Genomic DNA, 24,450 nt, shown 5'->3' on the forward strand with positions numbered 1-24,450 from the left:
AAAATGTACATGTTTGTGATCTATGGTAGCATACTTATTTACATACACTACCAGTTTGTGTATGAAGTATTAAAACAAATTCTTCTCCTACCCTGTGTGAAGTAAATTCAAGCATGCTTTGTTGTAAAAAAAAAAAAGTGTCTGCCAGGATTATTTGGCCCAACAGCAAGGCTTTCTAGGTTTACACATGACTGTGTGCATGACTAAAAAGCTGCTGCAAGGATTAAGAGGAATTTGGTTCTGAACCCTGGGTTGGCGTGGTAAACTGAACCTAGTCTGTTCATCAGCACACTGTACAATGGTCTCACAAGCCCCACGGCCCACCGAACCTCATGAGTTTCTTGGAACCTGTGGGTGGTCCATAACTAAAAAGAATAGGCCAAGCCTTCCATGGGATTCCTGTAATTAGATGTTATTTTGACCAATCACAGGGGAGAACCATATGCCTATCACACGGTGAAGCAGAGCTTCACAATACAATGCTTACGGTGACAATTAAGAGGATCAAATTAAAGAATGACCAGTATTTAGTCAACGTAATCTCCTTGTAGTCGTATCCTTAGCTAACCTTGTGTAGTACAGCTATGCCAGTATGGTTTCATTGTGTTGTTACTTTGATTGTGTTTTAATGTGTGTCTATTTGCTCTGTACTGTGCAAGACACTGCCAAAAGGAGGACAGTTAAGTTTTCTAAATCTAAGTCTTAGTCTCAAGTCTTAGTCTAGGGATGGAGACTGTGCTAAGCAACAGCTGTATCGTTGTTGGCTTGTAATTATTTGTATTGTTCAGTTCTACAGAAGCTTTTTGGAGGAAAAAAATCAACCTGACAGCTCATAGGCCCAGATGTGATAAAAAGGTTTAGAATTTTTTGTATTTTAATTTACCTTTTGAAACAGCTGTGTCTTAACTTTTAGAATTTTGGAAACTTTTTTTCCAAAAATATATTTTATCAAAATGTGACCTCTTGTTTCCAGGTTCTTTAAAAATATACATTTTTAAAACTTTTAAAACTTTTTTTGTTAGACTTTCCTTCAGATATTTTTTTTTACCTTTGGAAACTTGTCATTGGTTGTTGTGTACCTCGACAAGTGCGTGACTACGTGTGCTCCATCAATAAATCAGTACCATACAATTTTGAAATTTGATTTAATAAATAAATTCAAAAACAGCGTTTGGAGAGGATAACAAATATTTATGATGTGAAAACAATTAGGATGTGGTGCTTGAGCCATAGTGTTTAGGAGACAATGCCCTTCCTAACACAGTTGTTTAACGCAACGATTGTCCACATTATTTCAGGAAAAAGCACAACATTTTGCCTATACCAGTCCTGTGGCAAATTACATTTCAATATTTGCAACAAAGTGCACTTAAAAGTACGTATATACAATCACAACACACACTGTACACATGTCAGAACGCAACGCAAAGAAATGAAATTATGAATGAATTGATTAGTTATTGAAAGTGTAGTGTCTAAATGTGTTATAACAACAAAGTAACAAAACAACAGGCCAGACATGACATTAACACCGTGCCCGAGGACTCAATGAACAGCGTAGTTCCAGGAGTTCATTTGCCTTCATATTTAGGATTGATCACGGTAGTAACAGCACTCTTGTAGATGGGATTTTCACCCTGAAATACACAAAAGGGAAACAGTTAGGTCATTGGTCCATACATTAGGTCTAAATGATGTTGCTGGGCAAGGTAAAACTGTGGGTGTCAAAAATATAAACCCATTAGTTAATTCACGAAAAGCATCTTTACACAGTAGCAACCATATGTTGAAACACACAATAATTTCCATGTAAATGCAAAATATTTGTGCTTTTAACACCTTAAGAGAGCATTTGTGCAAAATCCATCTAAAACTTGTTATGGCTTATTACAAATGAACACCACAACATGCCATTTTAATCACACTTTCAGAACCATATTAAACAGCACCAATGAAGCAGGCTGAAAATAAAACGGGTTCCTGTGCTGCAGGTGAATGTTGTTTTTTGCACAACATGCACTGCTCAGTGTATTTTAACCAAACATCTAATTAGATTTAAAAAAAACAGGGACATTAGAGAAGCCAGATGAGATAGAATAAAGCCACACACACACAGAGACGCACACACACACAGAGACGCACACACACAGAGACGCACACACACACAGAGACGCACACACACAGAGACGCACACACACACAGAGACGCACACACACACAGAGACGCACACACACACAGAGACGCACACACACACAGAGACGCACACACACACAGAGACGCACACACACACAGAGACGCACACACACACAGACACAAAGTCACATGCAGAAAAGGGGTTACGTGCTGAGGAAAGAAATACAAACTTATAGAACTGCAGCTTTACGCCCATAGTTTGGGTTCTGGAACTTATTAATAGGACTCTTGTATATAGGATTCTCTTGCTACTTGTAGAGAAGGAAGTACAGATTTCAGAGGACAAGGAGACAAAGGAGAGAAAGGGAAAAGCATGAATGAAGAGTTTGAGAGGAAGGACAAAAAAACAAAACAGAATTAAATAAGGAGATAAATATATTTTTATTTTAAATAAAATACCTTGAAATAAAACTCCAGAAAAAGGTGTAGTGAAAATAAGCAACGGTAATTAAAATGCATACACCACAACCTCACGTCATTTCCCATCACCATGAGAACCCACACAGACCTCAACCTTCTCATCAGCCTTTAAGATTCATCAACGATCCAGCCATTTAACTCTCAGTCGAGGCATATCAGTCTCCAAGTTTGTTTGTGTAGTGGGTATGATTCACTGGCCACAATGAGAGGGCTGTGAGGCCAATGTGAGGCCTTGGTACCCTGCCCATGGACTCCACCTCCCCCATGTGGAGGGCCTGGGAGTGATCACGACAAACTGACTGATCAAACCCTAGACGCAAGTTCTGTGGTTACATTTTGACATCTAACTGCAGTACTGGTATTTCAACACTAGGTGGAAGCATACTGTTAACCTTGTCTGGTGGAGAGACGTGAGAAAGACGAGGGTCTTTGGTCCCACCCATGAAAAGAGCGCAATCTGATGAAGGTATCTAAGATGACCAAAAAAGTCCCATGTCTCGCTCAGTACCAATGTTGACCAGATTTTTTTGAAAGCACAAGACTCAATGGAATTAGGAGAATGCAAGGGGAGGGTGGAACAATATTGAGAAACCGTCAAAGTGGCTGTTGTTGTACTCTGAAACACAGCTCTCCCTTGAGAAGTTCACCGCCTTGTACTGATGGAGATATGGCATGCTAAAAGGGGAACGCTGCCCGGGAATCTCCACTACCTTCTCATCACTGTCATGACACAGCCACAGCTGGTCCCCAGGATGTTTCCCCACATGTTCCCTGCTCCACTGCGCCCCCTGCCAGCCCCTCAGTGTATTCTGTATATCCACTTGTCGCTCTTTACCCCGCAACAGCCACCACATTCAGCCACAGCTACACCCGTTCCAAACTGCCCACTCTCACTACAATGCCTTGGTCTCTGGTAGACTGTCTGCACTCTGAGGTGGTTGTAGCCTTCCTTCTCTGGTACACTGTCTGTTCTCTGAGGTGGTTGTAGCCTCCCTTCTCTGGTACACTGTCTGTTCTCTGAGGTGGTTGTAGCCTCCCTTCTCTGGTACACTGTCTGTTCTCTGAGGTGGTTGTAGCCTCCCTTCTCTGGTACACTGTCTGTTCTCTGAGGTGGTTGTAGCCTCCCTTCTCTGGTACACTGTCTGTTCTCTGAGGTGGTTGTAGCCTTCCTTCTCTGGTACACTGTCTGTTCTCTGAGGTGGTTGTAGCCTCCCTTCTCTGGTACACTGTCTGTTCTCTGAGGTGGTTGTAGCCTCCCTTCTCTGGTACACTGTCTGGTCTCTGAGGTGGTTGTAGCCTCCCTGTCTGTTCTCTGAGGTGGTTGTAGCCTCCCTGTCTGTTCTCTGAGGTGGTTGTAGCCTCCCTTCTCTGGTACACTGTCTGTTCTCTGAGGTGGTTGTAGCCTTCCTTCTCTGGTACACTGTCTGTTCTCTGAGGTGGTTGTAGCCTTCCTTCTCTGGTACACTGTCTGTTCTCTGAGGTGGTTGTAGCCTCCCTTCTCTGGTACACTGTCTGTTCTCTGAGGTGGTTGTAGCCTCCCTGTCTGTTCTCTGAGGTGGTTGTAGCCTCCCTGTCTGTTCTCTGAGGTGGTTGTAGCCTCCCTTCTCTGGTACACTGTCTGTTCTCTGAGGTGGTTGTAGCCTCCCTTCTCTGGTACACTGTCTGTTCTCTGAGGTGGTTGTAGCCTCCCTTCTCTGGTACACTGTCTGTTCTCTGAGGTGGTTGTAGCCTCCCTTCTCTGGTACACTGTCTGTTCTCTGAGGTGGTTGTAGCCTCCCTTCTCTGGTACACTGTCTGTTCTCTGAGGTGGTTGTAGCCTCCCTTCTCTGGTACACTGTCTGTTCTCTGAGGTGGTTGTAGCCTCCCTTCTCTGGTACACTGTCTGTTCTCTGAGGTGGTTGTAGCCTTCCTTCTCTGGTACACTGTCTGTTCTCTGAGGTGGTTGTAGCCTTCCTTCTCTGGTACACTGTCTGTTCTCTGAGGTGGTTGTAGCCTCCCTTCTCTGGTACACTGTCTGTTCTCTGAGGTGGTTGTAGCCTCCCTTCTCTGGTACACTGTCTGTTCTCTGAGGTGGTTGTAGCCTCCCTTCTCTGGTACACTGTCTGTTCTCTGAGGTGGTTGTAGCCTCCCTTCTCTGGTACACTGTCTGTTCTCTGAGGTGGTTGTAGCCTCCCTTCTCTGGTACACTGTCTGTTCTCTGAGGTGGTTGTAGCCTCCCTTCTCTGGTACACTGTCTGTTCTCTGAGGTGGTTGTAGCCTTCCTTCTCTGGTACACTGTCTGTTCTCTGAGGTGGTTGTAGCCTTCCTTCTCTGGTACACTGTCTGTTCTCTGAGGTGGTTGTAGCCTCCCTTCTCTGGTACACTGTCTGTTCTCTGAGGTGGTTGTAGCCTCCCTTCTCTGGTACACTGTCTGTTCTCTGAGGTGGTTGTAGCCTCCCTTCTCTGGTACACTGTCTGTTCTCTGAGGTGGTTGTAGCCTCCCTGTCTGTTCTCTGAGGTGGTTGTAGCCTCCCTTCTCTGGTACACTGTCTGTTCTCTGAGGTGGTTGTAGCCTTCCTTCTCTGGTACACTGTCTGTTCTCTGAGGTGGTTGTAGCCTTCCTTCTCTGGTACACTGTCTGTTCTCTGAGGTGGTTGTAGCCTCCCTTCTCTGGTACACTGTCTGTTCTCTGAGGTGGTTGTAGCCTCCCTGTCTGTTCTCTGAGGTGGTTGTAGCCTCCCTGTCTGTTCTCTGAGGTGGTTGTAGCCTCCCTTCTCTGGTACACTGTCTGTTCTCTGAGGTGGTTGTAGCCTCCCTTCTCTGGTACACTGTCTGTTCTCTGAGGTGGTTGTAGCCTCCCTTCTCTGGTACACTGTCTGTTCTCTGAGGTGGTTGTAGCCTCCCTTCTCTGGTACACTGTCTGTTCTCTGAGGTGGTTGTAGCCTCCCTTCTCTGGTACACTGTCTGTTCTCTGAGGTGGTTGTAGCCTCCCTTCTCTGGTACACTGTCTGTTCTCTGAGGTGGTTGTAGCCTCCCTTCTCTGGTACACTGTCTGTTCTCTGAGGTGGTTGTAGCCTTCCTTCTCTGGTACACTGTCTGTTCTCTGAGGTGGTTGTAGCCTTCCTTCTCTGGTACACTGTCTGTTCTCTGAGGTGGTTGTAGCCTCCCTTCTCTGGTACACTGTCTGTTCTCTGAGGTGGTTGTAGCCTCCCTTCTCTGGTACACTGTCTGTTCTCTGAGGTGGTTGTAGCCTCCCTTCTCTGGTACACTGTCTGTTCTCTGAGGTGGTTGTAGCCTCCCTTCTCTGGTACACTGTCTGTTCTCTGAGGTGGTTGTAGCCTCCCTTCTCTGGTACACTGTCTGTTCTCTGAGGTGGTTGTAGCCTCCCTTCTCTGGTACACTGTCTGTTCTCTGAGGTGGTTGTAGCCTTCCTTCTCTGGTACACTGTCTGTTCTCTGAGGTGGTTGTAGCCTTCCTTCTCTGGTACACTGTCTGTTCTCTGAGGTGGTTGTAGCCTCCCTTCTCTGGTACACTGTCTGTTCTCTGAGGTGGTTGTAGCCTCCCTTCTCTGGTACACTGTCTGTTCTCTGAGGTGGTTGTAGCCTCCCTTCTCTGGTACACTGTCTGTTCTCTGAGGTGGTTGTAGCCTCCCTTCTCTGGTACACTGTCTGTTCTCTGAGGTGGTTGTAGCCTCCCTTCTCTGGTACACTGTCTGTTCTCTGAGGTGGTTGTAGCCTCCCTTCTCTGGTACACTGTCTGTTCTCTGAGGTGGTTGTAGCCTCCCTTCTCTGGTACACTGTCTGTTCTCTGAGGTGGTTGTAGCCTCCCTTCTCTGGTACACTGTCTGTTCTCTGAGGTGGTTGTAGCCTCCCTGTCTGTTCTCTGAGGTGGTTGTAGCCTCCCTGTCTGTTCTCTGAGGTGGTTGTAGCCTCCCTGTCTGTTCTCTGAGGTGGTTGTAGCCTCCCTGTCTGTTCTCTGAGGTGGTTGTAGCCTCCCTGTCTGTTCTCTGAGGTGGTTGTAGCCTCCCTGTCTGTTCTCTGAGGTGGTTCTTCCTTCTCAGCTCTCTTACCGTGTCCCACTTAGCGTTCATCTTCTCCTTCTCAAACTTGGCAAACTCTCTCCTGTCGTGGATGATCATGAGCAGCTTCCAGATCAGCAGCAGGGCTAAGCCAATCAGAACGATGCCCGCCACCACGCCCGCCACGATGGGGATGATTGGCGGGCCGGAGGGACAGTCTACACAACATGGACACACACACATGCAATCAATTAACCTTCCTGTACCAGGAAAATGGAAAAATAAATGTTATCTAGGGTAGAGAGCTGAACTATGATGTTTACCTTCCACTTGGGTTGGAAAATAGTATTTAAAAACAAAAACCTTCAGGACTCCAGCTACAGAATAACAACACAACCGTCCACCTCCCTCCCTCCCTCCCTCCCTCCCTCCCTCCCTCCCTCCCTCCCTCCCTCCCTCCCTCCCTCCCTCCCTCCCTCCCTCCCTCCCTCCCTCCCTCCCTCCCTCCCTCCCTCCCTCCCTCCCTCCCTCCCTCCCTCCCTCCCTCCCTCCCTCCCTCCCTCCCTCCCTCCCTCCCTCCCTCCCTCCCTCCCTCCCTCCCTCCCTCCCTCCCTCCACCTCCCTCCTCTCACCCAGCGTCTCCACCACGTGCACCTCCTTCTCGGTGTTGTTGTTGACGGCGTAGGTGTAGTAGAACCAGCAGTCGTTGGCGTCCTTCTCCTTGCAGTGCATGAGGGGGAAGGCCTGACCTGGCTGGGGCAGCATGTCGCGGTCCTTCACCCTGATCAGGTGGAAGTAGCTGCAGTCTCTCTCACAGTTGTCCTTCTTCTCTCCAGTCCCGAAGGCCCTGCACTGGACACACTCCCTGCAGGGGAAGGTCTTCTGTTACACACACACACACACACACACACATCTCCTCACAGACAGAGCCGTGCTGACAAAGCAAGATTCCACACTGACTTGTGTTCCGCACACACTCCGGGGCAGGTGGGGCAGATCTCGCAGGTGGGGCCCTGGAACTTGGGGTCTGTACACTTGCAGGTGCCACATTCGCAGGTGCCCCGCCCGTTACAGATCTGCTTGTTGGAGGCCAGGCAGGTGGAGGTGTCCAGGGAACAGTCGCAGGCACTGCCTGTCCAGTTGGCATCGCAGATACACATCCTGCACTCACAGCGCCCATTGCCTGGCAACAAACCAAATCGTATTTGCATTGTCCATTTCACAAGCAATGTCACAGAGGGCTTCTCACTCACTCACTCTCACACACACACACACACACACACACACTCCCTTACCTCCACACAGCTTGCTGTTGGAGCGGTCACAGTTGAAGTTGTCACACTCGCAGAACTTTCCGCTGTAGCGTTCCTCTGGGTTCTCCCTCTTCTTGCACTCGCAGGTTCCACACACACAGTCTCCGTTGTTGCTGCAGATGTCCGTGCCGTTGTCCTTGCGGCAGTTCTTGTCCATGTCCTCGCTGGAGACCTCGTTGGAGCTGCACTCACACTGTCTGCCGATCCGCCCCTTGTTACACCTGGTGGGGGGGCAGCATGACCACCATCATTTGTAATGTAACTGGGGGGGGTCAGTGAGCGGCTGTGCCAAATGAAGTTGTGTCCTTGGGCAAGGCACTTCACCCTATTTGCCTGGGGGGGGGGGTGGGGTGGGGGGGGGGGGAATGTCCCTGTACTTACTGTAAGTTGCTCTGAATAAGAGCGTCTGCTAAATGACTAAATGTAAATGTTGCTGTAGCAACTGTGGAACGAGTCGCCTCAAGCCCGAGACGTTCCGGCGGGAGATCAGGACTCACTTGCAGGCGCCACACTCGTAGGTGCCGTTGCCGTTGTGGCAGAGCTCGCTCTTGGGGATGTGGTCTTTGTGGCAGTCGCACTCGCAGATGAAGCTCAGAGTGATCTCCAGCTCCTCGGTGAAGCCAAGTGGCTTGATCTTGATCACCTCAGACTTGCTTGGGTCAGCCTGGTTGGGACAGCCCTTCGACGTCACGCTGATGTCGAACGACACCTGCAAGAGAGAGAGACAGAGAGAGACAGAGAGAGACAGAGAAAGAGAGACAGAGACAGAGAGGCAGAGAGAGACAGAGACAGAGAGAGACAGACAGAGAGAGACACAGAGACAGAGAGAGAGACATAGAGAGAGAGAGAGAGAGAGAGAGAGAGAGAGAGAGAGAGAGAGAGAGAGAGAGAGAGAGAGAGAGAGAGAGACAGACAGACAGACAGACAGAGACAGAGAGAGAGACAGGTGGACTTGGCTCCAACACAGAAACAAACTGATCTACATTGATGCACGCCTTGCTGCGAACGTCCTAATTTTGTTGGCAATATCTTCTGCTTCGTTGGGTAATTTTCCTCAATTCATTAATCACTGTCATCTGTAGGACTGTCATCCTACCTCGTCGCCAATGGAGATGTTGGAGCATTTCCGTCCTCTCTCGCCGTCGTTGACCACGCCGTTCTTGCAGTGGGCCCGGTACGCGATGCTCACTCCCTCGGGAAGCTTGCTGTTCTCCAGAATCACCTCAGAGGAGAGAGACTGCCAGGAGAGACACACAGGCTAACACTGTCATCACCCAGAGACACGAACAGATCAGAGTCTTTGAATATTATAACCCTAACCCTATCATAGAGACACACACAGAGACGGTCAGAAGAAAGTCAACACAGGGACTGTCGCCATGAAACAACTGAATCGGCAAATGTTGTGGTTATTTAGTAGTCAAAGAGTAGTCAAAGTCTCATTCTGAAAAAGAGATGTCTTTGCAGATCCCTCCTCACGTTGTACGCATCAATAATCAGGTTGATGACGTTGCTGGAGTTAGCAGACAGCGTTCCCACAGCAGACTTTGGAATGAGGTTCTTCAGCTCCTGGAAGGAAATAAAACCCATTCAGTAAATCATCTGGGTGGTGGAGTCAAAGAACCCTCCCCTGGCTTTTCACAAGGACACATTTGTTTTTCCTATTCCTCCCGACCTACTTAGCTTGGCGTGCATCTTTTCTGTGATACCCAGAGTGATGCAGTAACCACAATAATGAAAGAACGTATTACAAAATTTGACTATTCTGGCGTTGCAGATAAAGAGAGATTCAGGCTTAGCGGCAAACTCTAAATAACTAGACTGTCGCACTATGTAAAAGGTTGGAAGTTTAAGCACTGGCCATATTGTACATAGACAAGGGACATGATCAAACTGTTGAAGTCCAGCAGACATCAAAGGCAGTAGGGCAGAAAGAAATGATCAGAGATGCTAGCCAATGCTACCGCTAACAAGAGGCAGATGCTGCAGGCCAGCATAAAGACTTCTGTGCTATTCAGACACTTGGGCCTCCTCCAACCACCACATCAAAACCTTCAAACTTGGACAACGCAAGGCGAAACAGCGAGAAAAAGAAGGAAAGAGGGAGAGAGAGACAGAGGGAGAGAGAGGGAGTGATAGAAAAAGAGAGAGGGAGAGAGAGAGGGAGAGAGAGGGAGGGAAATAAATAAATGGGGTGGAAAGACAGGGAGCAAGGGGATAAAAAGAGAGGGGCATATTGAGAGAGATATGGGGCAGATGGAGAGGGGAAGAGAGACTTACCTTGTACACAGGCTGGAACTCCTCAGTGACAGCAAAGATGGTCTGTATGTTGTTATCACTCAGCTTCTGAACCAGGTGAGCGATCGAGGGGTAGTCCTGAAATAGGGTACAAAAGAGAGAAGCTCTTAAGATCATAGCCGTGTTCCACCCAAGTATATGTTTCTTGGGTGTCAGCCTCAACTCGGGGGAATGTGGAAATAAATCACTCGAATGAATATATCAGAGGAAATCTGAGGAAAATAAGTTACGTAACAGTTTTCCCCCACAGATATTAACATAGGGGGAGGATCCTATATAGCTTTGTGGTTAGAGCATTTGACTGCATACCAAGAAGCCAAAGGTTCAAATTTCCCCTGTAACCTGAAATTGTTTTTTTTAATAAAAAGAATCTGCTAAATGAATACTCTTTATAATAGAAGCCAAAATGCACATACGTAAATGGTTTTACATACAACACAATGCTACATACGTAGTAGTGGCTCATGGTGTACATGTTGTTCTCCAGGTGACACTTCCCGTCGTTGGGAAGGACGATGCCACCTAGCTTGCCGTCACCAGCAAAGTGGAAGCCAGCGTCCGTGGAGAATACCAGCAGACGAGTAACGTTCCTCCAACCGATGTTGGGCTGTGAGAGGAGAGAGGACGAGGGACAGAGGGAGAAGGAGACAGGAGAGAGAGAGAGAGAGAGAGAGAGAGGGGGGAGGGAGAGAGAGAGAGAGAGAGAGAGAGAGAGAGAGAGAGAGAGAGAGAGAGAGAGAGAGAGAGAGAGAGAGAGAGAGAGAGAGAGAGAGAGGAGGAGAGGGAGAGAGAGAGAGAGAGAGAGAGGAGGAGGGACAGAGGGAAAAGGAGACATGAGAGAGAGAGAGAGAGAGAGAGAGAGAGAGAGAGGAGGAGAGGGAGAGAGGAAAAGGAGAGAGAGGGAGGGAGAGAATGAAAGCGAGAGAGGGAGGGAATGAAAGAGAGAAAGGGATACGGAGACAAAGTGAATGGGGGGAGAGGGAGAGAGAGAGAGAGAGAGAGAGAGAGAGAGAGAGAGAGAGAGAGAGAGAGAGAGAGAGAGAGAGAGAGAGAGAGAGAAAGAGAGAGAGGCAGGGAGAGAGGCAGGGAGAGTTCTTAAATCACTATCAAAACAAACCAGCAACCCCAGACAGAAACTCAGGAGAGCAAAATAAACAAGTCTACAGGAAGCAGAACTGTGGGACTTTAAACAAACACAGCTCAGTATGTCAAATATGACTCGTGAGAAAACCGTTTAGTATCCAACCCTGAAACAACTCCTCTCATTATGCAGATTCATCAGAAACTACAAGCCACAAACACCCCAAAATGTAAATAAAAAAAGCTTTCCCAAGCAAACCAAACCGCAAACTGGACCATGTCACGTGCTAAGAACACAGCACTGACCCCGCAGACGGCCACTTGCATGATGGCGTCGAAGCCTCCCTCGGGGGAGTCCAGGTTCCCTGAGATCTGCTGCCTGCCCACCAGGGTGTTGAACTGCTTGCCGTCCTCAGTGAGGTTGAGCACGTGCTTGTAGCTGAAGGGGCTGGTGCAGTTCTGGTCCCCCGTGCACGGGTTCAGCAGCTTGGCCGGGGTGGTGCTGATGTACGGCATCACTGTCTTCTCCACAAACGAACCGAAGCCTGGTCGCAGCAGTGGTCAGGGACACAGAGAGGTGTTCATGTTGTCAGACCGTAAGTTTGAGGATTTGAGATGATACTGTTGCACTGGATGAAAGAGTCTGCTAAATGAATGAAGAATGAACATGAACATGTCAAATATGCCATAGACTACATACAGGCCTGACAACAAGCTGTGTGGAGGTAGGGGTGTTTGTGTGTGTGCGGGCACAGTTTCGGGGGAGCTTAGCAGAGGAGTGAACCTTTAAAGTACCAAACAGAAGAATCTAAAAGGCTCAACTGTCGGAGTAAAACATGTGCAGGAGGGTCAGAGGTCACAGTGCATTACAGAGGTCTGAGTTCATCTGGCTTCCTGGCAGGAGTTGTCACCTATTCTGAAGTCGGAGGTGATCTTTGACATCTCCTGCATCAGGCTGGTCCCCAGGTTCTTCACGTTCTCAAGGTCGTCCTTCATGGAGTAAGACAGGTCCATGAGGTAGTAGAGGTCGATAGGGTAATCCTCGGCCCGTTTGAACTTCACGTTGAAAGTCTGTGGCTCACCTTCACACACACACACACACACACACACACACACACACACACACACACACACACACACACACACACGTACAGGATTAGTTTTTCACACACACAAGACTACAAGAAACAGTGCTAAGTGCTTCCATATGCCTAATGTTGTAATTCAGGTCATAACTTCGGAGATGACAGATACTCATTTTAAAGGAATGTGACATAATTGGATGCAAGGTTGTTGTAGGAAACATCTCAAACAGGAAACCACCAAAGTTTCAGTTCTCAAACGGTTTCTCACCTTATGGAGAGTTCTAGACAGATTCCTCCCCAGTTAAAAAGGTATTCATAATAATAATAATTTAACATTCCACACCGTTCTAAAGGTGAGTTTTAGAATAGCTACGCTCTGGTTCCAGAACCGTCCGTCCTACCAGATCTGAGAACGAGGCTCAGTTCCTGGGGCTGGATCTGGGTGATTTCTTCCGGCTTCAGCTTCACTCCCCCCTTGCGGCTGGTCACGGGATTGTTTCGGAGGATATTCTGCTTGCCGCGGGGGTCTTCGATCTTGGCGGCGGCGCAGCCCCTCTTCTTCAGAGATTCAATCTCATCGCACCGCGTCGACGTAGTCTCACCTTGTTTCAGAAAGTCCTGGGGGGCGATACCGGAGTCACGGTTAATATTACATCACTTATGTGAGCTTTCAAAAGCGGGCGCCACAGTGTAACGTCGCACATATGGGATTCAAACATTCCAAAGGAATATTTTCCGATAGAGACTAAAACTCCGCTTCGCGTCGTGCTTAACAACTCCACTTACCTGTTCTAAAATCAGCGCAAACCATGGCCTCTTAGGGCTTATTGCTTAAGGCTATCGCGTAGCACTAGCAGCATGGTAGTACTAGACTGCTTCAAGTAATGCTAACTAACTTAGCCCAGCAGCTAACTAAGCTAGCTAGCAACCGTTTCGCTGTGGGGGCCGTTGGAAATATTTGGTCTTTATTATCATTCTTTAACAGGTTAAAACAACGTTTAAAACAAGTGTAACCGTCTCTTTGTGGGTTCATTTGAGATCTATTTACATGGTCGTGTAAATAATGATATACGGACACAGTCTTCGAGCACAACTTGTTTTTACTTCATTTGTCTTTCAGACATAGCATTCGAACCGAACTCACTTTCTTCACCTGACTCTTACCCAAGCACCACACCTACGGGAAATCCTGAGGGACAAAAGACCCCCTTTCCCGTTGCACATAGAAAGGTCCGTCACACAAGGACATTTTATTTAGGAAGTCTGTCCTGTTGTGGCTGGGAACTGTTGCTACCAGGACTGAGTGTGACACTAAAGAATGGGGTGTACACAGGTGAGTACATACTTTATCTGTGTTAGTAACTGAGGGTGTGCAACGTCTGTGTCTTAAAAGAAATAAAAACGTTAAAAACATCCACATACTGGGTCTGTACACCATCCACATTTGGCTCCGACCTGGATACACTCCCCGCAGTACAAGGCGTTGGTCTTGATGCACTCGTTCCCATCTGGAGGAAGAAAACAGGGTCAGAGAGACAAGCCCGTCTCAGGGGAGGAAGCACTGTAGCCTCCCCTTGGCCGCGGGAACTAGGGGTGCTGAGGGTGCTGCAGCACCCCCTGACAGAACGAGCATTTAAATTGATATGACTTAAAAATCCACCACCGCGGCACAGCTCCGCAGTAGCGGACTGGCCATCGGGAACACCGGGAGAAGAATAACGATGGAAAACCAGACTAAGAAACGTAGGGTGGGGCTGAAAAATTAAGAGAGAGGTTTTACCAATTGAAAAACGGTTATGTTTATTTTACATAAAGCTCAACTATTTTGCGCTCAAATAAAGGACAAAAAATTTGCGTGTTACGTGCGCTCGCATTAAGGACAGAACTCCCAAACTTGCATCACATCAAACACTGAATATGCTTGCATTAGCAGGCCAGCTGTGGTGGCGTATGTGGGGGCCAGTTCTGGTGGGCCCGTCTGGATCAAAGTCCAAGGCCTATTTTTACTCCCAGTCCGTCCCTGCCGCCCCGCAACATTAAGCCCCCCCCCCAGCACCCCCTTGATAAAATATGTTCCCGTGGCTATGAGCCTCCCTGGAACATTCTGGAAGCAGTCACTCAGCACCAATATTTCACACGGAGCACCGTGGCTCAGAGGCCAAGTGACGGGAGCCAGGGACGGAAATATTTCCAACGTTCCGTTCATTTAGTCATTTAGCAGACGCTCTTATCCAGAACGCTCTTATCCGTTCATCCCTGATCTCCAAGCATGCTTAGCTAGATGGAGCGTCTTCTGTTTAATGACATCATTATGCTCTAGAAGCACGCTTCCTCATCAGCCTCTGGGGACATTGAGTAGTAGGTTGTTATCCTGTAATGTCTCCTTCCCATGCAATCCTATAGTCTTGCCATTAGATGAGAACAGAAAACTGATGCCAACTGAAGAATTGATCAGTCTAACAAGCTTGACAGAATGCAATCCGATACAAATAATGTTAGCTGATTCTCTGTGGATTCTAGAAACAAGGTACCCTTGCCGCTCCTAAATAATCAGATTTAACAAGGTTGAATCCAGATGGTAGGCCGAGTCATCTTACCTTGCTGAGCACTGCTGTCGCAAATACATCCCAACAACGTGGATAGCAGAAGTATTTTCAGGTCCATCTACAAGACAAAAGTTTATTGTTGTTGTTTTTGAAATACGACACCTGTGAATACTGTGTGGGTGTAATGTTATGATTCCTGAAGCCCCCTAAAGTCTCACAGTGAGGTATACACGATAGCTTGTTTCTTTTGACAGAGGGAGTTCTTGTTATGCTGTTAGCTAGAGCACCCAACAACACAGATGATAAATGGCTCTCTTAATGGACTTGTTATAATTGAAGGTAATAAACCACCCAGTCGCAGGAAGCTTTGCTATTCTTAGTCTGTCACAGGGTAAAGAGAGAGAGGGTGGGGGTCAATTCAATCAAAAGCAGGCTGTAACCCCTCCAGCCCCTAACACAACCTCTGCCAACATCAACATCCTAGCTTCCCTCTCTTTTGCTTTCCGTCTCTCTCCTTCCCTCGCTCCACCCTTCATCTCCCGTGAACATGATTCCTCAGGGTCTGTGTTCGCATCTATTGATCGGCCCCCGTTCAGGTAAATGACTCACAATCACCCCTGTCCAACCCCCCCTAAACACCTTCCTCAAGATAACCAGCGTTTATAAATAGGATTGATGTGTGAGAGTTCAACAGGCAGAGACTTAAATACTTTGCGGGCTAATAATACACTGGTTCCAGTATATGACGCAAGTGTCCAGTTATGGAGCTGAACACAGGCCGCAGTACGTGTCTGTGTGTGAGTGTGTGTGTGAGTGGGTACAAGAGGGAGTTTGGTCCAAATCAAATTGATGCATTGAATATATCAGCCTCATTTCCTGCGCTGATACAAAGACGACCCGTGATTGGCTGAGCTGATACGAAGAGCGACCCATGATTGGCTGAGCTGATAACGCCATACAGTGGTCGTCCAGGTTAGACATGCTACGGTAGCTAATCTCTAGCATGCCGTTCTCTAACGCACATGGTTCACATCGAGACTGAAGGAATTTCCCCGCACACAAACACATGAACAAAGGATGGAAACCAGTCAGAGTTAAAGTTTAGCGAGGTATGACATGTGACACTGGCTGTGCAGAGTGAAGGATTCCTCAGTGTGTGTGTCTGTTTATACACACAACATAGCAGGCCAGACAGCCTGTCTGGCCCTCCAGATTAGATCTGCAGCACAGGGCTTTGGTGCTCCTGCACAGAGCTAAACACCCCTCCTACTCTGTCTAACACTGTTACCCTTCACACCTCAGTCATGGGCTAACGTTATAGTTCACCTATCAAAACTGTCTGAGTTCACAGTTTCCTAACTGTCCAAACACAAGTTTTGTTTTATTGGAAAAATCCCTGTTGTTTGGTTGACCTGTTCCTGTAGGGAAAACACCCAACAGTTAACAGTGTAAACTGGATGGATTTAAAAGAGGTTGGTTGGTATTGTAACATGTTTGTAACTCTAATGGTTTAGCATTAGACAACAATTACACACACAAACACAAACTCTTTCAACACAAAAGTGCTGCTTTGGAAAAAAAAGCTCTGGATTGTGTTATAGCTGGATGAGAGTATTACAGTTTTTTACGAAAACCACAATCTGTAATTTCCTCTTCAGCGTTCCTGCTTGTTTTCCCTCTCTCCCCCTCTCTGTCTCTCTCTCTCCCTATCTGCCTCTCTCTCCCTCTCTCTTCATCTGTCTCTCTCCCCTTCTCCCTATCTGCCTGTCTCTCTCCATCTCTCCCTTTCTGCGAGTCCTACATAACCGATCACATTCAACTTATGTCTGTTACACATCAGTGAGGTGTCTATTAAAGAAAACAGATGAGTCCTTCTCTCAGTTGAGCAGCTGGAGTGTGGAATGCCCTCATCTGTGAGGAGGAGCAAGGAACAGGACATTCATATGGATCCTTCTAGAAGATTGTCCTCCTGACTGTCAAGACTTCATCTTCACTGTGGTTCATGAAAGATGACTCAATAAGCGAGTTAAATGTTAAAACGTTTATGCAACAGCATGGAGAGTTGGGGGTCGGAGGGAAGGAGGGAGCGAGGGAAGGAAGGAGGGAGCGATTAAGGGAGGTTGACACAACTAAACTGGTCGGGAGTGTTTTCCTGTGCTGGGAGATGCAGACATAAATAGATTAACAGTCCAGAACTTTATACCAAGTTAATATATCCACAACCACACACACACAGATTCTATGGTCTACTAATAAAGCAATCTAGGTGTCATGTAGATGAAAACATGTTATATGATCACATACCACCTACAGCCTTTCAGTTTTTATTGACTCCTGGAGACTCCAAGTCTGGGAGCTGGCAAGAGGTGGTATGAATAGTGAGCACAGTAGCACAGCCAAAACTAGCTTCTTCCCTTCTTTCTTCCAGACAGACATTCTGCATCCTCATGGAGACCAAGATAGTAGCAATCGCCGTGCTTGGTTTAGAGAAACCAAAGCCCTCCCTGCCATGAACCCTGACTGCCATTTTTCTAGAAGCACCAGTTGCCAGATTCCATCTCCCACAAGCCACCCTGCTAGGCTACCTGTTGTTTGCTCCTGAGTAGCTGTTTCCTTAAAACAACACACACATCCCAGTAACGGGAGAGTCTGCAGGGGTCACAGAGAGGAGCGCATGGAGGAGCTAAGCTGAAGGAACCCTTTGACTCGTGTTCAGTTGTTGAAAGCACAGCAGATCTGTGCAGCAGAGAGTCTTCTGCCTGAGCTGCTTCTCACTGAAACATCCACGCGTCAGCAGTAAAGCTGCAGCTGCAGCTGGACAATAGAGCTATCCCAGCATCCCCACCAGAACTAGAAAGTGAGCTTGGCAGGAAATGAAACAGAGAAGGGGAGAGAGAGAGAGAGAGAGAGAGAGAGAGAGAGAGAGAGAGACAGAGAGAGAGAGAGAGAGAGACAGAGAGAGAGAGAGAGAGACAGAGAGAGACAGAGAGAGAGAGAGACAGAGAGAGAGACAGAGACAGCGAGAGAGAGACAGAGAGAGAGAGACAGAGAGAGAGAGAGACAGAGAGAGAGACAGAGAGAGAGAGAGAGAGACAGAGAGAGAGAGACAGAGAGAGAGAGAGAGACAGAGAGAGAGAGAGAGAGAGAGAGAGAGAGAGACAGAGAGAGAGAGAGACAGAGAGAGAGAGAGAGAGAGAGAGAGAGAGAGAGAATAATAAAATAAAAATGCTTTTGACTTTGATTTTACGGTCAGAGTGACCTGAGTGAGAGAGAGAAATTGAGAGAAAGAAAGAGAGAGAGAGGGAAAGAGAGGCCTTTGAGATTTCCGGACTGAGGAGAACTGTTCAGCAGCCATTAAAAGAGGGAATGGAACAGGACAGGGCGGTCCCTAGTCGTACCAAGGAACAGCAGCAGCCTCCAGTCCAAAGAAAACACTCAACAACTCTCTCTTCCTCCCTCTCTTTCTCCCTCCCTCCCTCTCTCTCGTTCTCTCTCCCTCCCTCTCTCGTTCTCTCTCCCCCTCTCTCTTTCTCACCCTCCCTCTCTCGTTCTCTCTCCCCCTCCCTCCCTCTCTCTCTCTCTCTCTCTTTCTCTCTCTCTCTCTCTCTCTCTCTCTCTCTCTCTCTCTCTCTCTCTCTCTCTCTCTCTCTCTCTCTCTCCCGTTCTCTCACACCAACCACACAGTCTCTCTGTCCACCCCCCTGCTCAGAAGCCATGCTGACCACGCCTGTGACCTTACATCTACCCTTCAGTGAAAGTGTCGGGGGAATGCGTCCCCGCCCACACACTCTAACGCTGCCCCAAACAATGTCAAACACAGTCTGGATGGGTTTTCCCCCTCCATTCCTCCCACTTTCTCTCCCTCTCTCCCATTATCCATGTATCCCTCCCTCCTCCTGTCCTCCCCCATTCCTCCCCTCCCTGCTTCCCCATGTCCTTCTATTCCTGACCCTCCCCAGACAATGATACATCGAGAGAGAGACACAGAGAGACAGAGAGAGACAGAGAGAAAGAGAGAGACAGAGAGAGAGAGACACAGAGAGAGAGAGAGAGAGACAGAGAGAAAGAGAGAGAGAGAGGTTTCCATGTCCCCAGCATGCTTTCAGAGCCCCAGTGTTGTAAGTTCAACACGTTTATCTGAAATAAAGTAAACATTTGTACACATTTCTATTTGATTCGAGGTAATTGTGTACACAGAAAAACATGCAATTTTATCAAACCCAACTCAATACCACCTTACATAAACAGGCTTGGAAGTGCAATAAAATAAGATGTCTTAAGTTGACTTTCAAGAGGACTATATTGACCAGATGTACCTCAGGTCGGTGTGGCTCACCGAAGACTCCGAAAATCAATAGCACTTTAGCTTTTCGCATTCTTTCCACTTCACAGGCCTAAAATACATCACTCCTTAAGGGAGTTCACAACACACACCGTGTTTCCAAGACATGCTCACTAAAGCGGCTGGTTCTCCAGGCAGCACAGAGGGAAAGTGAGGGAACAGAAATACTACACGGGAGAGAGAAAAGCTCCCCTAACTGGGAGTCAGATGGCTGAGCGGTGAGGGAGTCGGGCTAGTAATCATAAGATTGCTGGGTCGATGGGCCATGCCAAATGACGTTGTGTCCTTGGGCAAGGCACTTCACCCTACTTGCCTTGGGGGGGATGTCCCTGTACTTACTGTAAGTCGCTCTGGATAAGAGCGTCTGCTAAATGACTAAATGTAAACTGTATTAACCGTTAATAGACTGACCGTTACCTCTCTCCCCTCTGTCACGCATGCACTTTTTATCTCGCTCTCTCCTCTTTACCTCAACCACAACAACTTTTGTCTCTCTATGTCTCTCTCTGCCTCTCTCTCTCTCTTTCTCTCTCTCACTCTCTCACACAGTGAGGGATCGGGAATCCTACAGACCAAGCACTATTCATAGCGTCATGTCTATGTAGGAGCTAGTTGTGCCAGGATACCTATTTCTGACTCCCCACCACCTGGTCTCACACATAACTCCTCGCCCCATCCCCCGTGTCTCAGACTAGGGCCGGGAGATTCACAGGGAGAAGGACAAATTACTGTCTTTTCCAATGCAACGGCAAAGAAAGTGTTCAAAGCTTGATTGCTTTGCACACGGACAGAAAATGTGTCAGATGAAAACACGACCATTTGACTGTAAACAATCCACACCTGGCCAGATACTGGTCACAGGCATCAGTCTTTCTGTGATCCTCTGGGCTGGTGAGGAGGAAACCATCCACAAGCCCCTCATCAACAGTTGGTTCTGTAGAGAGGGGTGCTATAAGCAAGAGCCTAAGCCTGAAGATCTCATCCTGCTGGCCTTCCTTAAAGATGCAGCGAGGAGCAGTGATCGACCTTAGGTGACTGGGGAATATCAAGGCATATTAGCTTGCTCATAGTCTACTAAGGGCGACTATACTACTAGTCTACTATTAGGCTAGCTGTGAGTGTGTTGTGTTCAGCTTGCATAGTAGCCTCAGCCCCATTTGTTTGGTCCAAGGAGTTGGTCCTTTCCTTTTGCTGGAGCACAGGAAGTAGTTCCAGACCACACAGGATGCTGGGCTGCAGCCTGGCAACAGCTTATATCTAGCCTCCTTGGCAGCGCAATACAGATGAGATCCTATGAATATGATGGGAAGCCTTAGCTTCTGCAGCTAACATGATGTGTTACATGTCAAGCTGGCAAGATAAGCCAGCCTATTGTTCATGCTGAGGGACCAGGTCTAATCAGCGAGAGAGGGGGGTAGAGAGGGGGAGACACAGTAGTCGTGTGTGTTTTGCTCTGCACTGTAGGGTCTCGATCCCGGTCGTTAAGATCTTCCGGCGGCGTGCCAGGGCCAGCGGTGGCCACCTTTAACCTGCTTCTGTTGAGGCCCCAGTGTGAGAAACTGGCATGTTAATGACTTCCAGATGTGTTTCATTAGGCCGGAGGCTCAACACTTGAACCAGAGGTCTCCATATCCGCTAACCCAGAGATACAACGCTGCAAGATAAGCACTCGCCAATTCAGGGCGCGTTTCCCTCCATTTAGATGTCATTTCCTGTTTCTAAACTCCCGGGATAATGCCAGTTCCCTCTCAGATTGAAAGATCTGCAGATCATGTTCTAAAACCGTAGATAACTTTGACCAACAAGATAACCACGCAACATAAACTTGTGGACATAAAGGTGATATAATGTATGTATAATTGTGGTGTTGGCGAGTTATGAGAGTTCACCTCCATGATTCAAGAGGACTCTCAGCATAGGTCATGCTGTATGACCAGATCATATGATCTTTATGTGAGGGTCTACTTGAGTCCCTGGCCTGAACCGGAACACACATCCTCAGTTGAATGAGTCACATGTATGCCTCTGAGATATCCTCTTTCATCCAGATCCTGAGATCCCTGTGTATAGGGTCACAGGGCTTTCAGAACATGGGATTTGTCAGGCAGTCAGGAAGTGTTCAGATAAACAAGTTGAAGAGTGTCAGATGACAGATAAAACAGGGATCAGATGGCTGAGCAATTAGGGAAGCGGGCTATTAATCAGAAGGTTGCCGGTGAAAAATGATGTTGTGTCTTTGGGGAAGGCACCTCACCCTACTTGCCTCGGGGGAATGTCCCAGTACTTACTGTATGTCGCTCTCGATAAGAGTGTCTGCTAAATGACTAAATGTAAATGTAAATGTAAAACACAGACAAATACCAGATTATGTCCAGAAGTGTCATAAAATACAAATATACCGTTGGCCTATGTAGTACAATGACCATATAATCATACTGAAAAAGAACTTAATATATTACATATTGTACTCTACGCTTGGCTTCCCCTGTAACAAGTTGGTCCCATTTTTGGCAGTGAGACCCTCTGTTTCAGAGGTCGCCTAAACCACCTCATTCCACACAACGTTTCTGGTGCTGTTTTTAGAACAGAGAGACCAGAAAAAATCACAACAGTGCCTTTGAGCTTGAGAGGAGAGGAGGGGGGGTGGAGTAGAGAGGGCCAATGTTCTACTAAAGTTAGCTCTGGAGGTCACAAACCTGCAAACAACACATCTAACCCACAGTTATTGCTTTTGAAAGAACACATTTTAAACTAAATATACTCTCAACAGACAGATTTGTTTTATTGTATGCCTACGATTGACTGACAGAGAACCTTGCCTGGTTCTTAATTTTTCAGGAACCTTCATTCTGCCTAACCTGAACTGATTCTGCACTGAGACAGCCACACGGCTTCTCCTTTAATCTGTATGTGTGCGTGTGTGGTAAATCGTTTTAACAGACTGGGATCTCAGCCTCGGGTGAGAGCGTGAGTAAGTACGCTTTAGCTCACATTCATCGCTCATCTGGGAGGAGCTGAACTAGGTCTGAATCAGACATATCACCACACACACACACACACACACACACTCCAAACCCATCACTCCCATTTGGAAGTAACACATCAGGTTGGTGTCACATAAACCTTAACACTCACATACACAAACCCACACTCTCTAACACACCCACACACACACTCTCGCACGCACACAAAAGATCACACGTCCTCAAGAACTGTTGTGGGGTCTGCTGTCATAGTGGTGCTAAATCAGACAAGAAGCCAGTCTTCCACCAGCTGCTATCTAGAGCTTGGAGGTCACATCCCTTCAGCTGGTGGACCCCCCTCCCACAGTCTCCCTTCTCCTCAATTAGCCTGTACACCCTCCCCTCTCCTCCCTCCCCTTTCCTCCCTACTGTCTCCTCCCTCCCCTCCCATCCATCCCCTCTTTCCTCTCCTCTCCTGTCCTGTCCTCCATCCACCACCCCCCCTCCCCTCCCCCATCATACCCTCCATCTCCTTAATGGGGCTAACCCCCACCCTGTGTTCTCCAGCCGTACTGAGAGGTCTATCTGCTCTGCCGAGGTCTCCTTGCGAGCGAGGATGAGGACGAGGCATCCTCTCTCCCAGATTAAACAGGCAGCGAGGACCTCAGAGCCAATCAGAGAGGCTGGAGCGTGCTGCTGGAGCGTGCAGCTGGAGAATGCTGCCAGCCGCAGTGCCTGCTACCCCACTGAAGGAGCTACGGGACGTTTACTAGGAGAGGGCGGCGTGTTGTGGACTGCGTCCTGACTGGCACGTACAGTGGGCCTAAGGGTGGACATGCATGGGTACTGGGAGATCACAGGATGACTGTTGTGTCATTGTCTGTTTATAATGTCACAATACATATATTATTTAAAGAATGTATTAAATTAGCCCATGTTTTACTGGGGGATTTGAACCTGCAACCTCTTGTTCCCAGCTCAGTGGAGCTTGGGGCTTTATGAAACAAGGACCATCTCACCGATGTCAGTCCTTCCAATACTTAATCAGCTCCCAGCTTGGCTTTAACTTCTTACTTGTTGACAGAATGGACAAGACAACATTTACACAATACAAATGTAGCTATTTTAGGTACTGCATACAGCTCAGGTTAGGCTTTCTAAGAGGGCGCGTGGGCACACCTTACTCATTGTGGATAGCCAACCTTGAATGCAAATATGATACATGTTTATATTTTAATGAATCCAGTTGAATGGTCGTGATCAGACTTACGCATTGCCGATGCGATAAGAGTTTTGAAGTATTTACCTTCAATGCGTGGCGTTGTTCAGAGGCTGCATACGTAAAGTTATCCTTTAATTTGAAACCCTGAAATGATCTGTAAAGCTGAGACAGCAACAATTGCCCCGTTGGCAACGGGAGACACTTTCTCCTGCTGAAGTCACGGCAGATTCTTCTTCTTACAGATCATTCCATCTTTATTTTCTCCGTTGAAAACGGACAAATTGAATGAGGGAACAACGTTGTTAATAGCAACGGGACTATTCACAAACGCCGCAGTGTTTTTAAAATAATAGAATTTGCTTTCTGTCTTTTTTTCTTCTTAAAATCAGATGCAGCGACAGGTCCGCAGTGGTCCGCTATCGCTCCCTGGGCCCGCCCCAACAGGAAATGCCTTCTGACGTAACGTGTGTAAGACACGCCCAACATTAGCCTATGCGCTTCAGTACTCCAAAAAGTACCGTTAGAGCCTAGTACAACTGCCTTTGTTATCTATAAAACACAAATTTGAAGAAAGATAAACTTTGTATCTTTGCTTTTCAAAATTAGACTTCATTTTGTTCATTCATCTTTGAGATCATATTTTTTTTGTCCATCGAGTATGACAGTTCAGCCCACACGATTTTCTTTCAAGATAAAGGATGATGCTGACTTTTTAGACAATCATAAAGACTGTTTTTGGAAATTTAAATGATCCTGTTTAATCCCAAGAGTGTTCACATAGAGTGTAGCACTTCCTCCTCTCCCAGTCCTCCTCAGGGCTCTCGAACAGTGGCCCTTTCATGGTCATGCCTACAGTTTTACAGTACAATGACCTTCTTCCACGGCCACACACAATCAGTTACATGCCAAATTCAATTCCCTGTGGGTATTTATGTTGCTATATACTGCTACTTGCTATTTCCCGCTACGTTTGCCACTAATGTTTCACTGC

General features: G+C 47.5%; 1 protein-coding gene across 7 annotated transcripts; it reads right to left on the bottom strand.

Moving 5' to 3' along the window:
* Positions 1 to 1,128: 1,128 nt before the first annotated feature.
* itgb1a (integrin, beta 1a) lies at positions 1,129 to 23,905 on the bottom strand. Of its 7 annotated transcripts, XM_084703421.1 has the most exons (18): positions 23,544 to 23,905; positions 23,257 to 23,310; positions 14,984 to 15,050; positions 13,809 to 13,894; positions 12,788 to 13,004; positions 12,213 to 12,383; positions 11,608 to 11,846; positions 10,673 to 10,828; positions 10,204 to 10,299; positions 9,403 to 9,492; positions 9,020 to 9,160; positions 8,421 to 8,632; positions 7,906 to 8,144; positions 7,571 to 7,793; positions 7,243 to 7,475; positions 6,662 to 6,828; positions 2,364 to 2,441; positions 1,129 to 1,637 (listed from the first exon to the last, which is right to left on the bottom strand). In XM_084703421.1, the coding sequence occupies exons 3-17, from the start codon at positions 15,048 to 15,050 to the stop codon at positions 2,364 to 2,366; spliced, it is 2,415 nt and encodes an 804-aa protein (XP_084559547.1). In that variant the 5' UTR covers positions 23,257 to 23,310; positions 23,544 to 23,905; the 3' UTR covers positions 1,129 to 1,637. The 7 variants fall into 7 exon arrangements, with proteins under 7 accessions (XP_084559547.1, XP_084559546.1, XP_084559544.1 ...); XM_084703420.1 differs by lacking the exon at positions 23,257 to 23,310; XM_084703418.1 differs by lacking the exons at positions 23,257 to 23,310; positions 23,544 to 23,905 and adding an exon at positions 19,249 to 19,394.
* Between the last annotated feature and the right edge of the window lie 545 nt (positions 23,906 to 24,450).

The sequence above is a fragment of the Hypomesus nipponensis genome, chromosome 8 (assembly GCF_054491055.1).
Source record: "Hypomesus nipponensis isolate SF chromosome 8, ASM5449105v1, whole genome shotgun sequence".
Classification (NCBI taxonomy): domain Eukaryota; kingdom Metazoa; phylum Chordata; class Actinopteri; order Osmeriformes; family Osmeridae; genus Hypomesus; species Hypomesus nipponensis.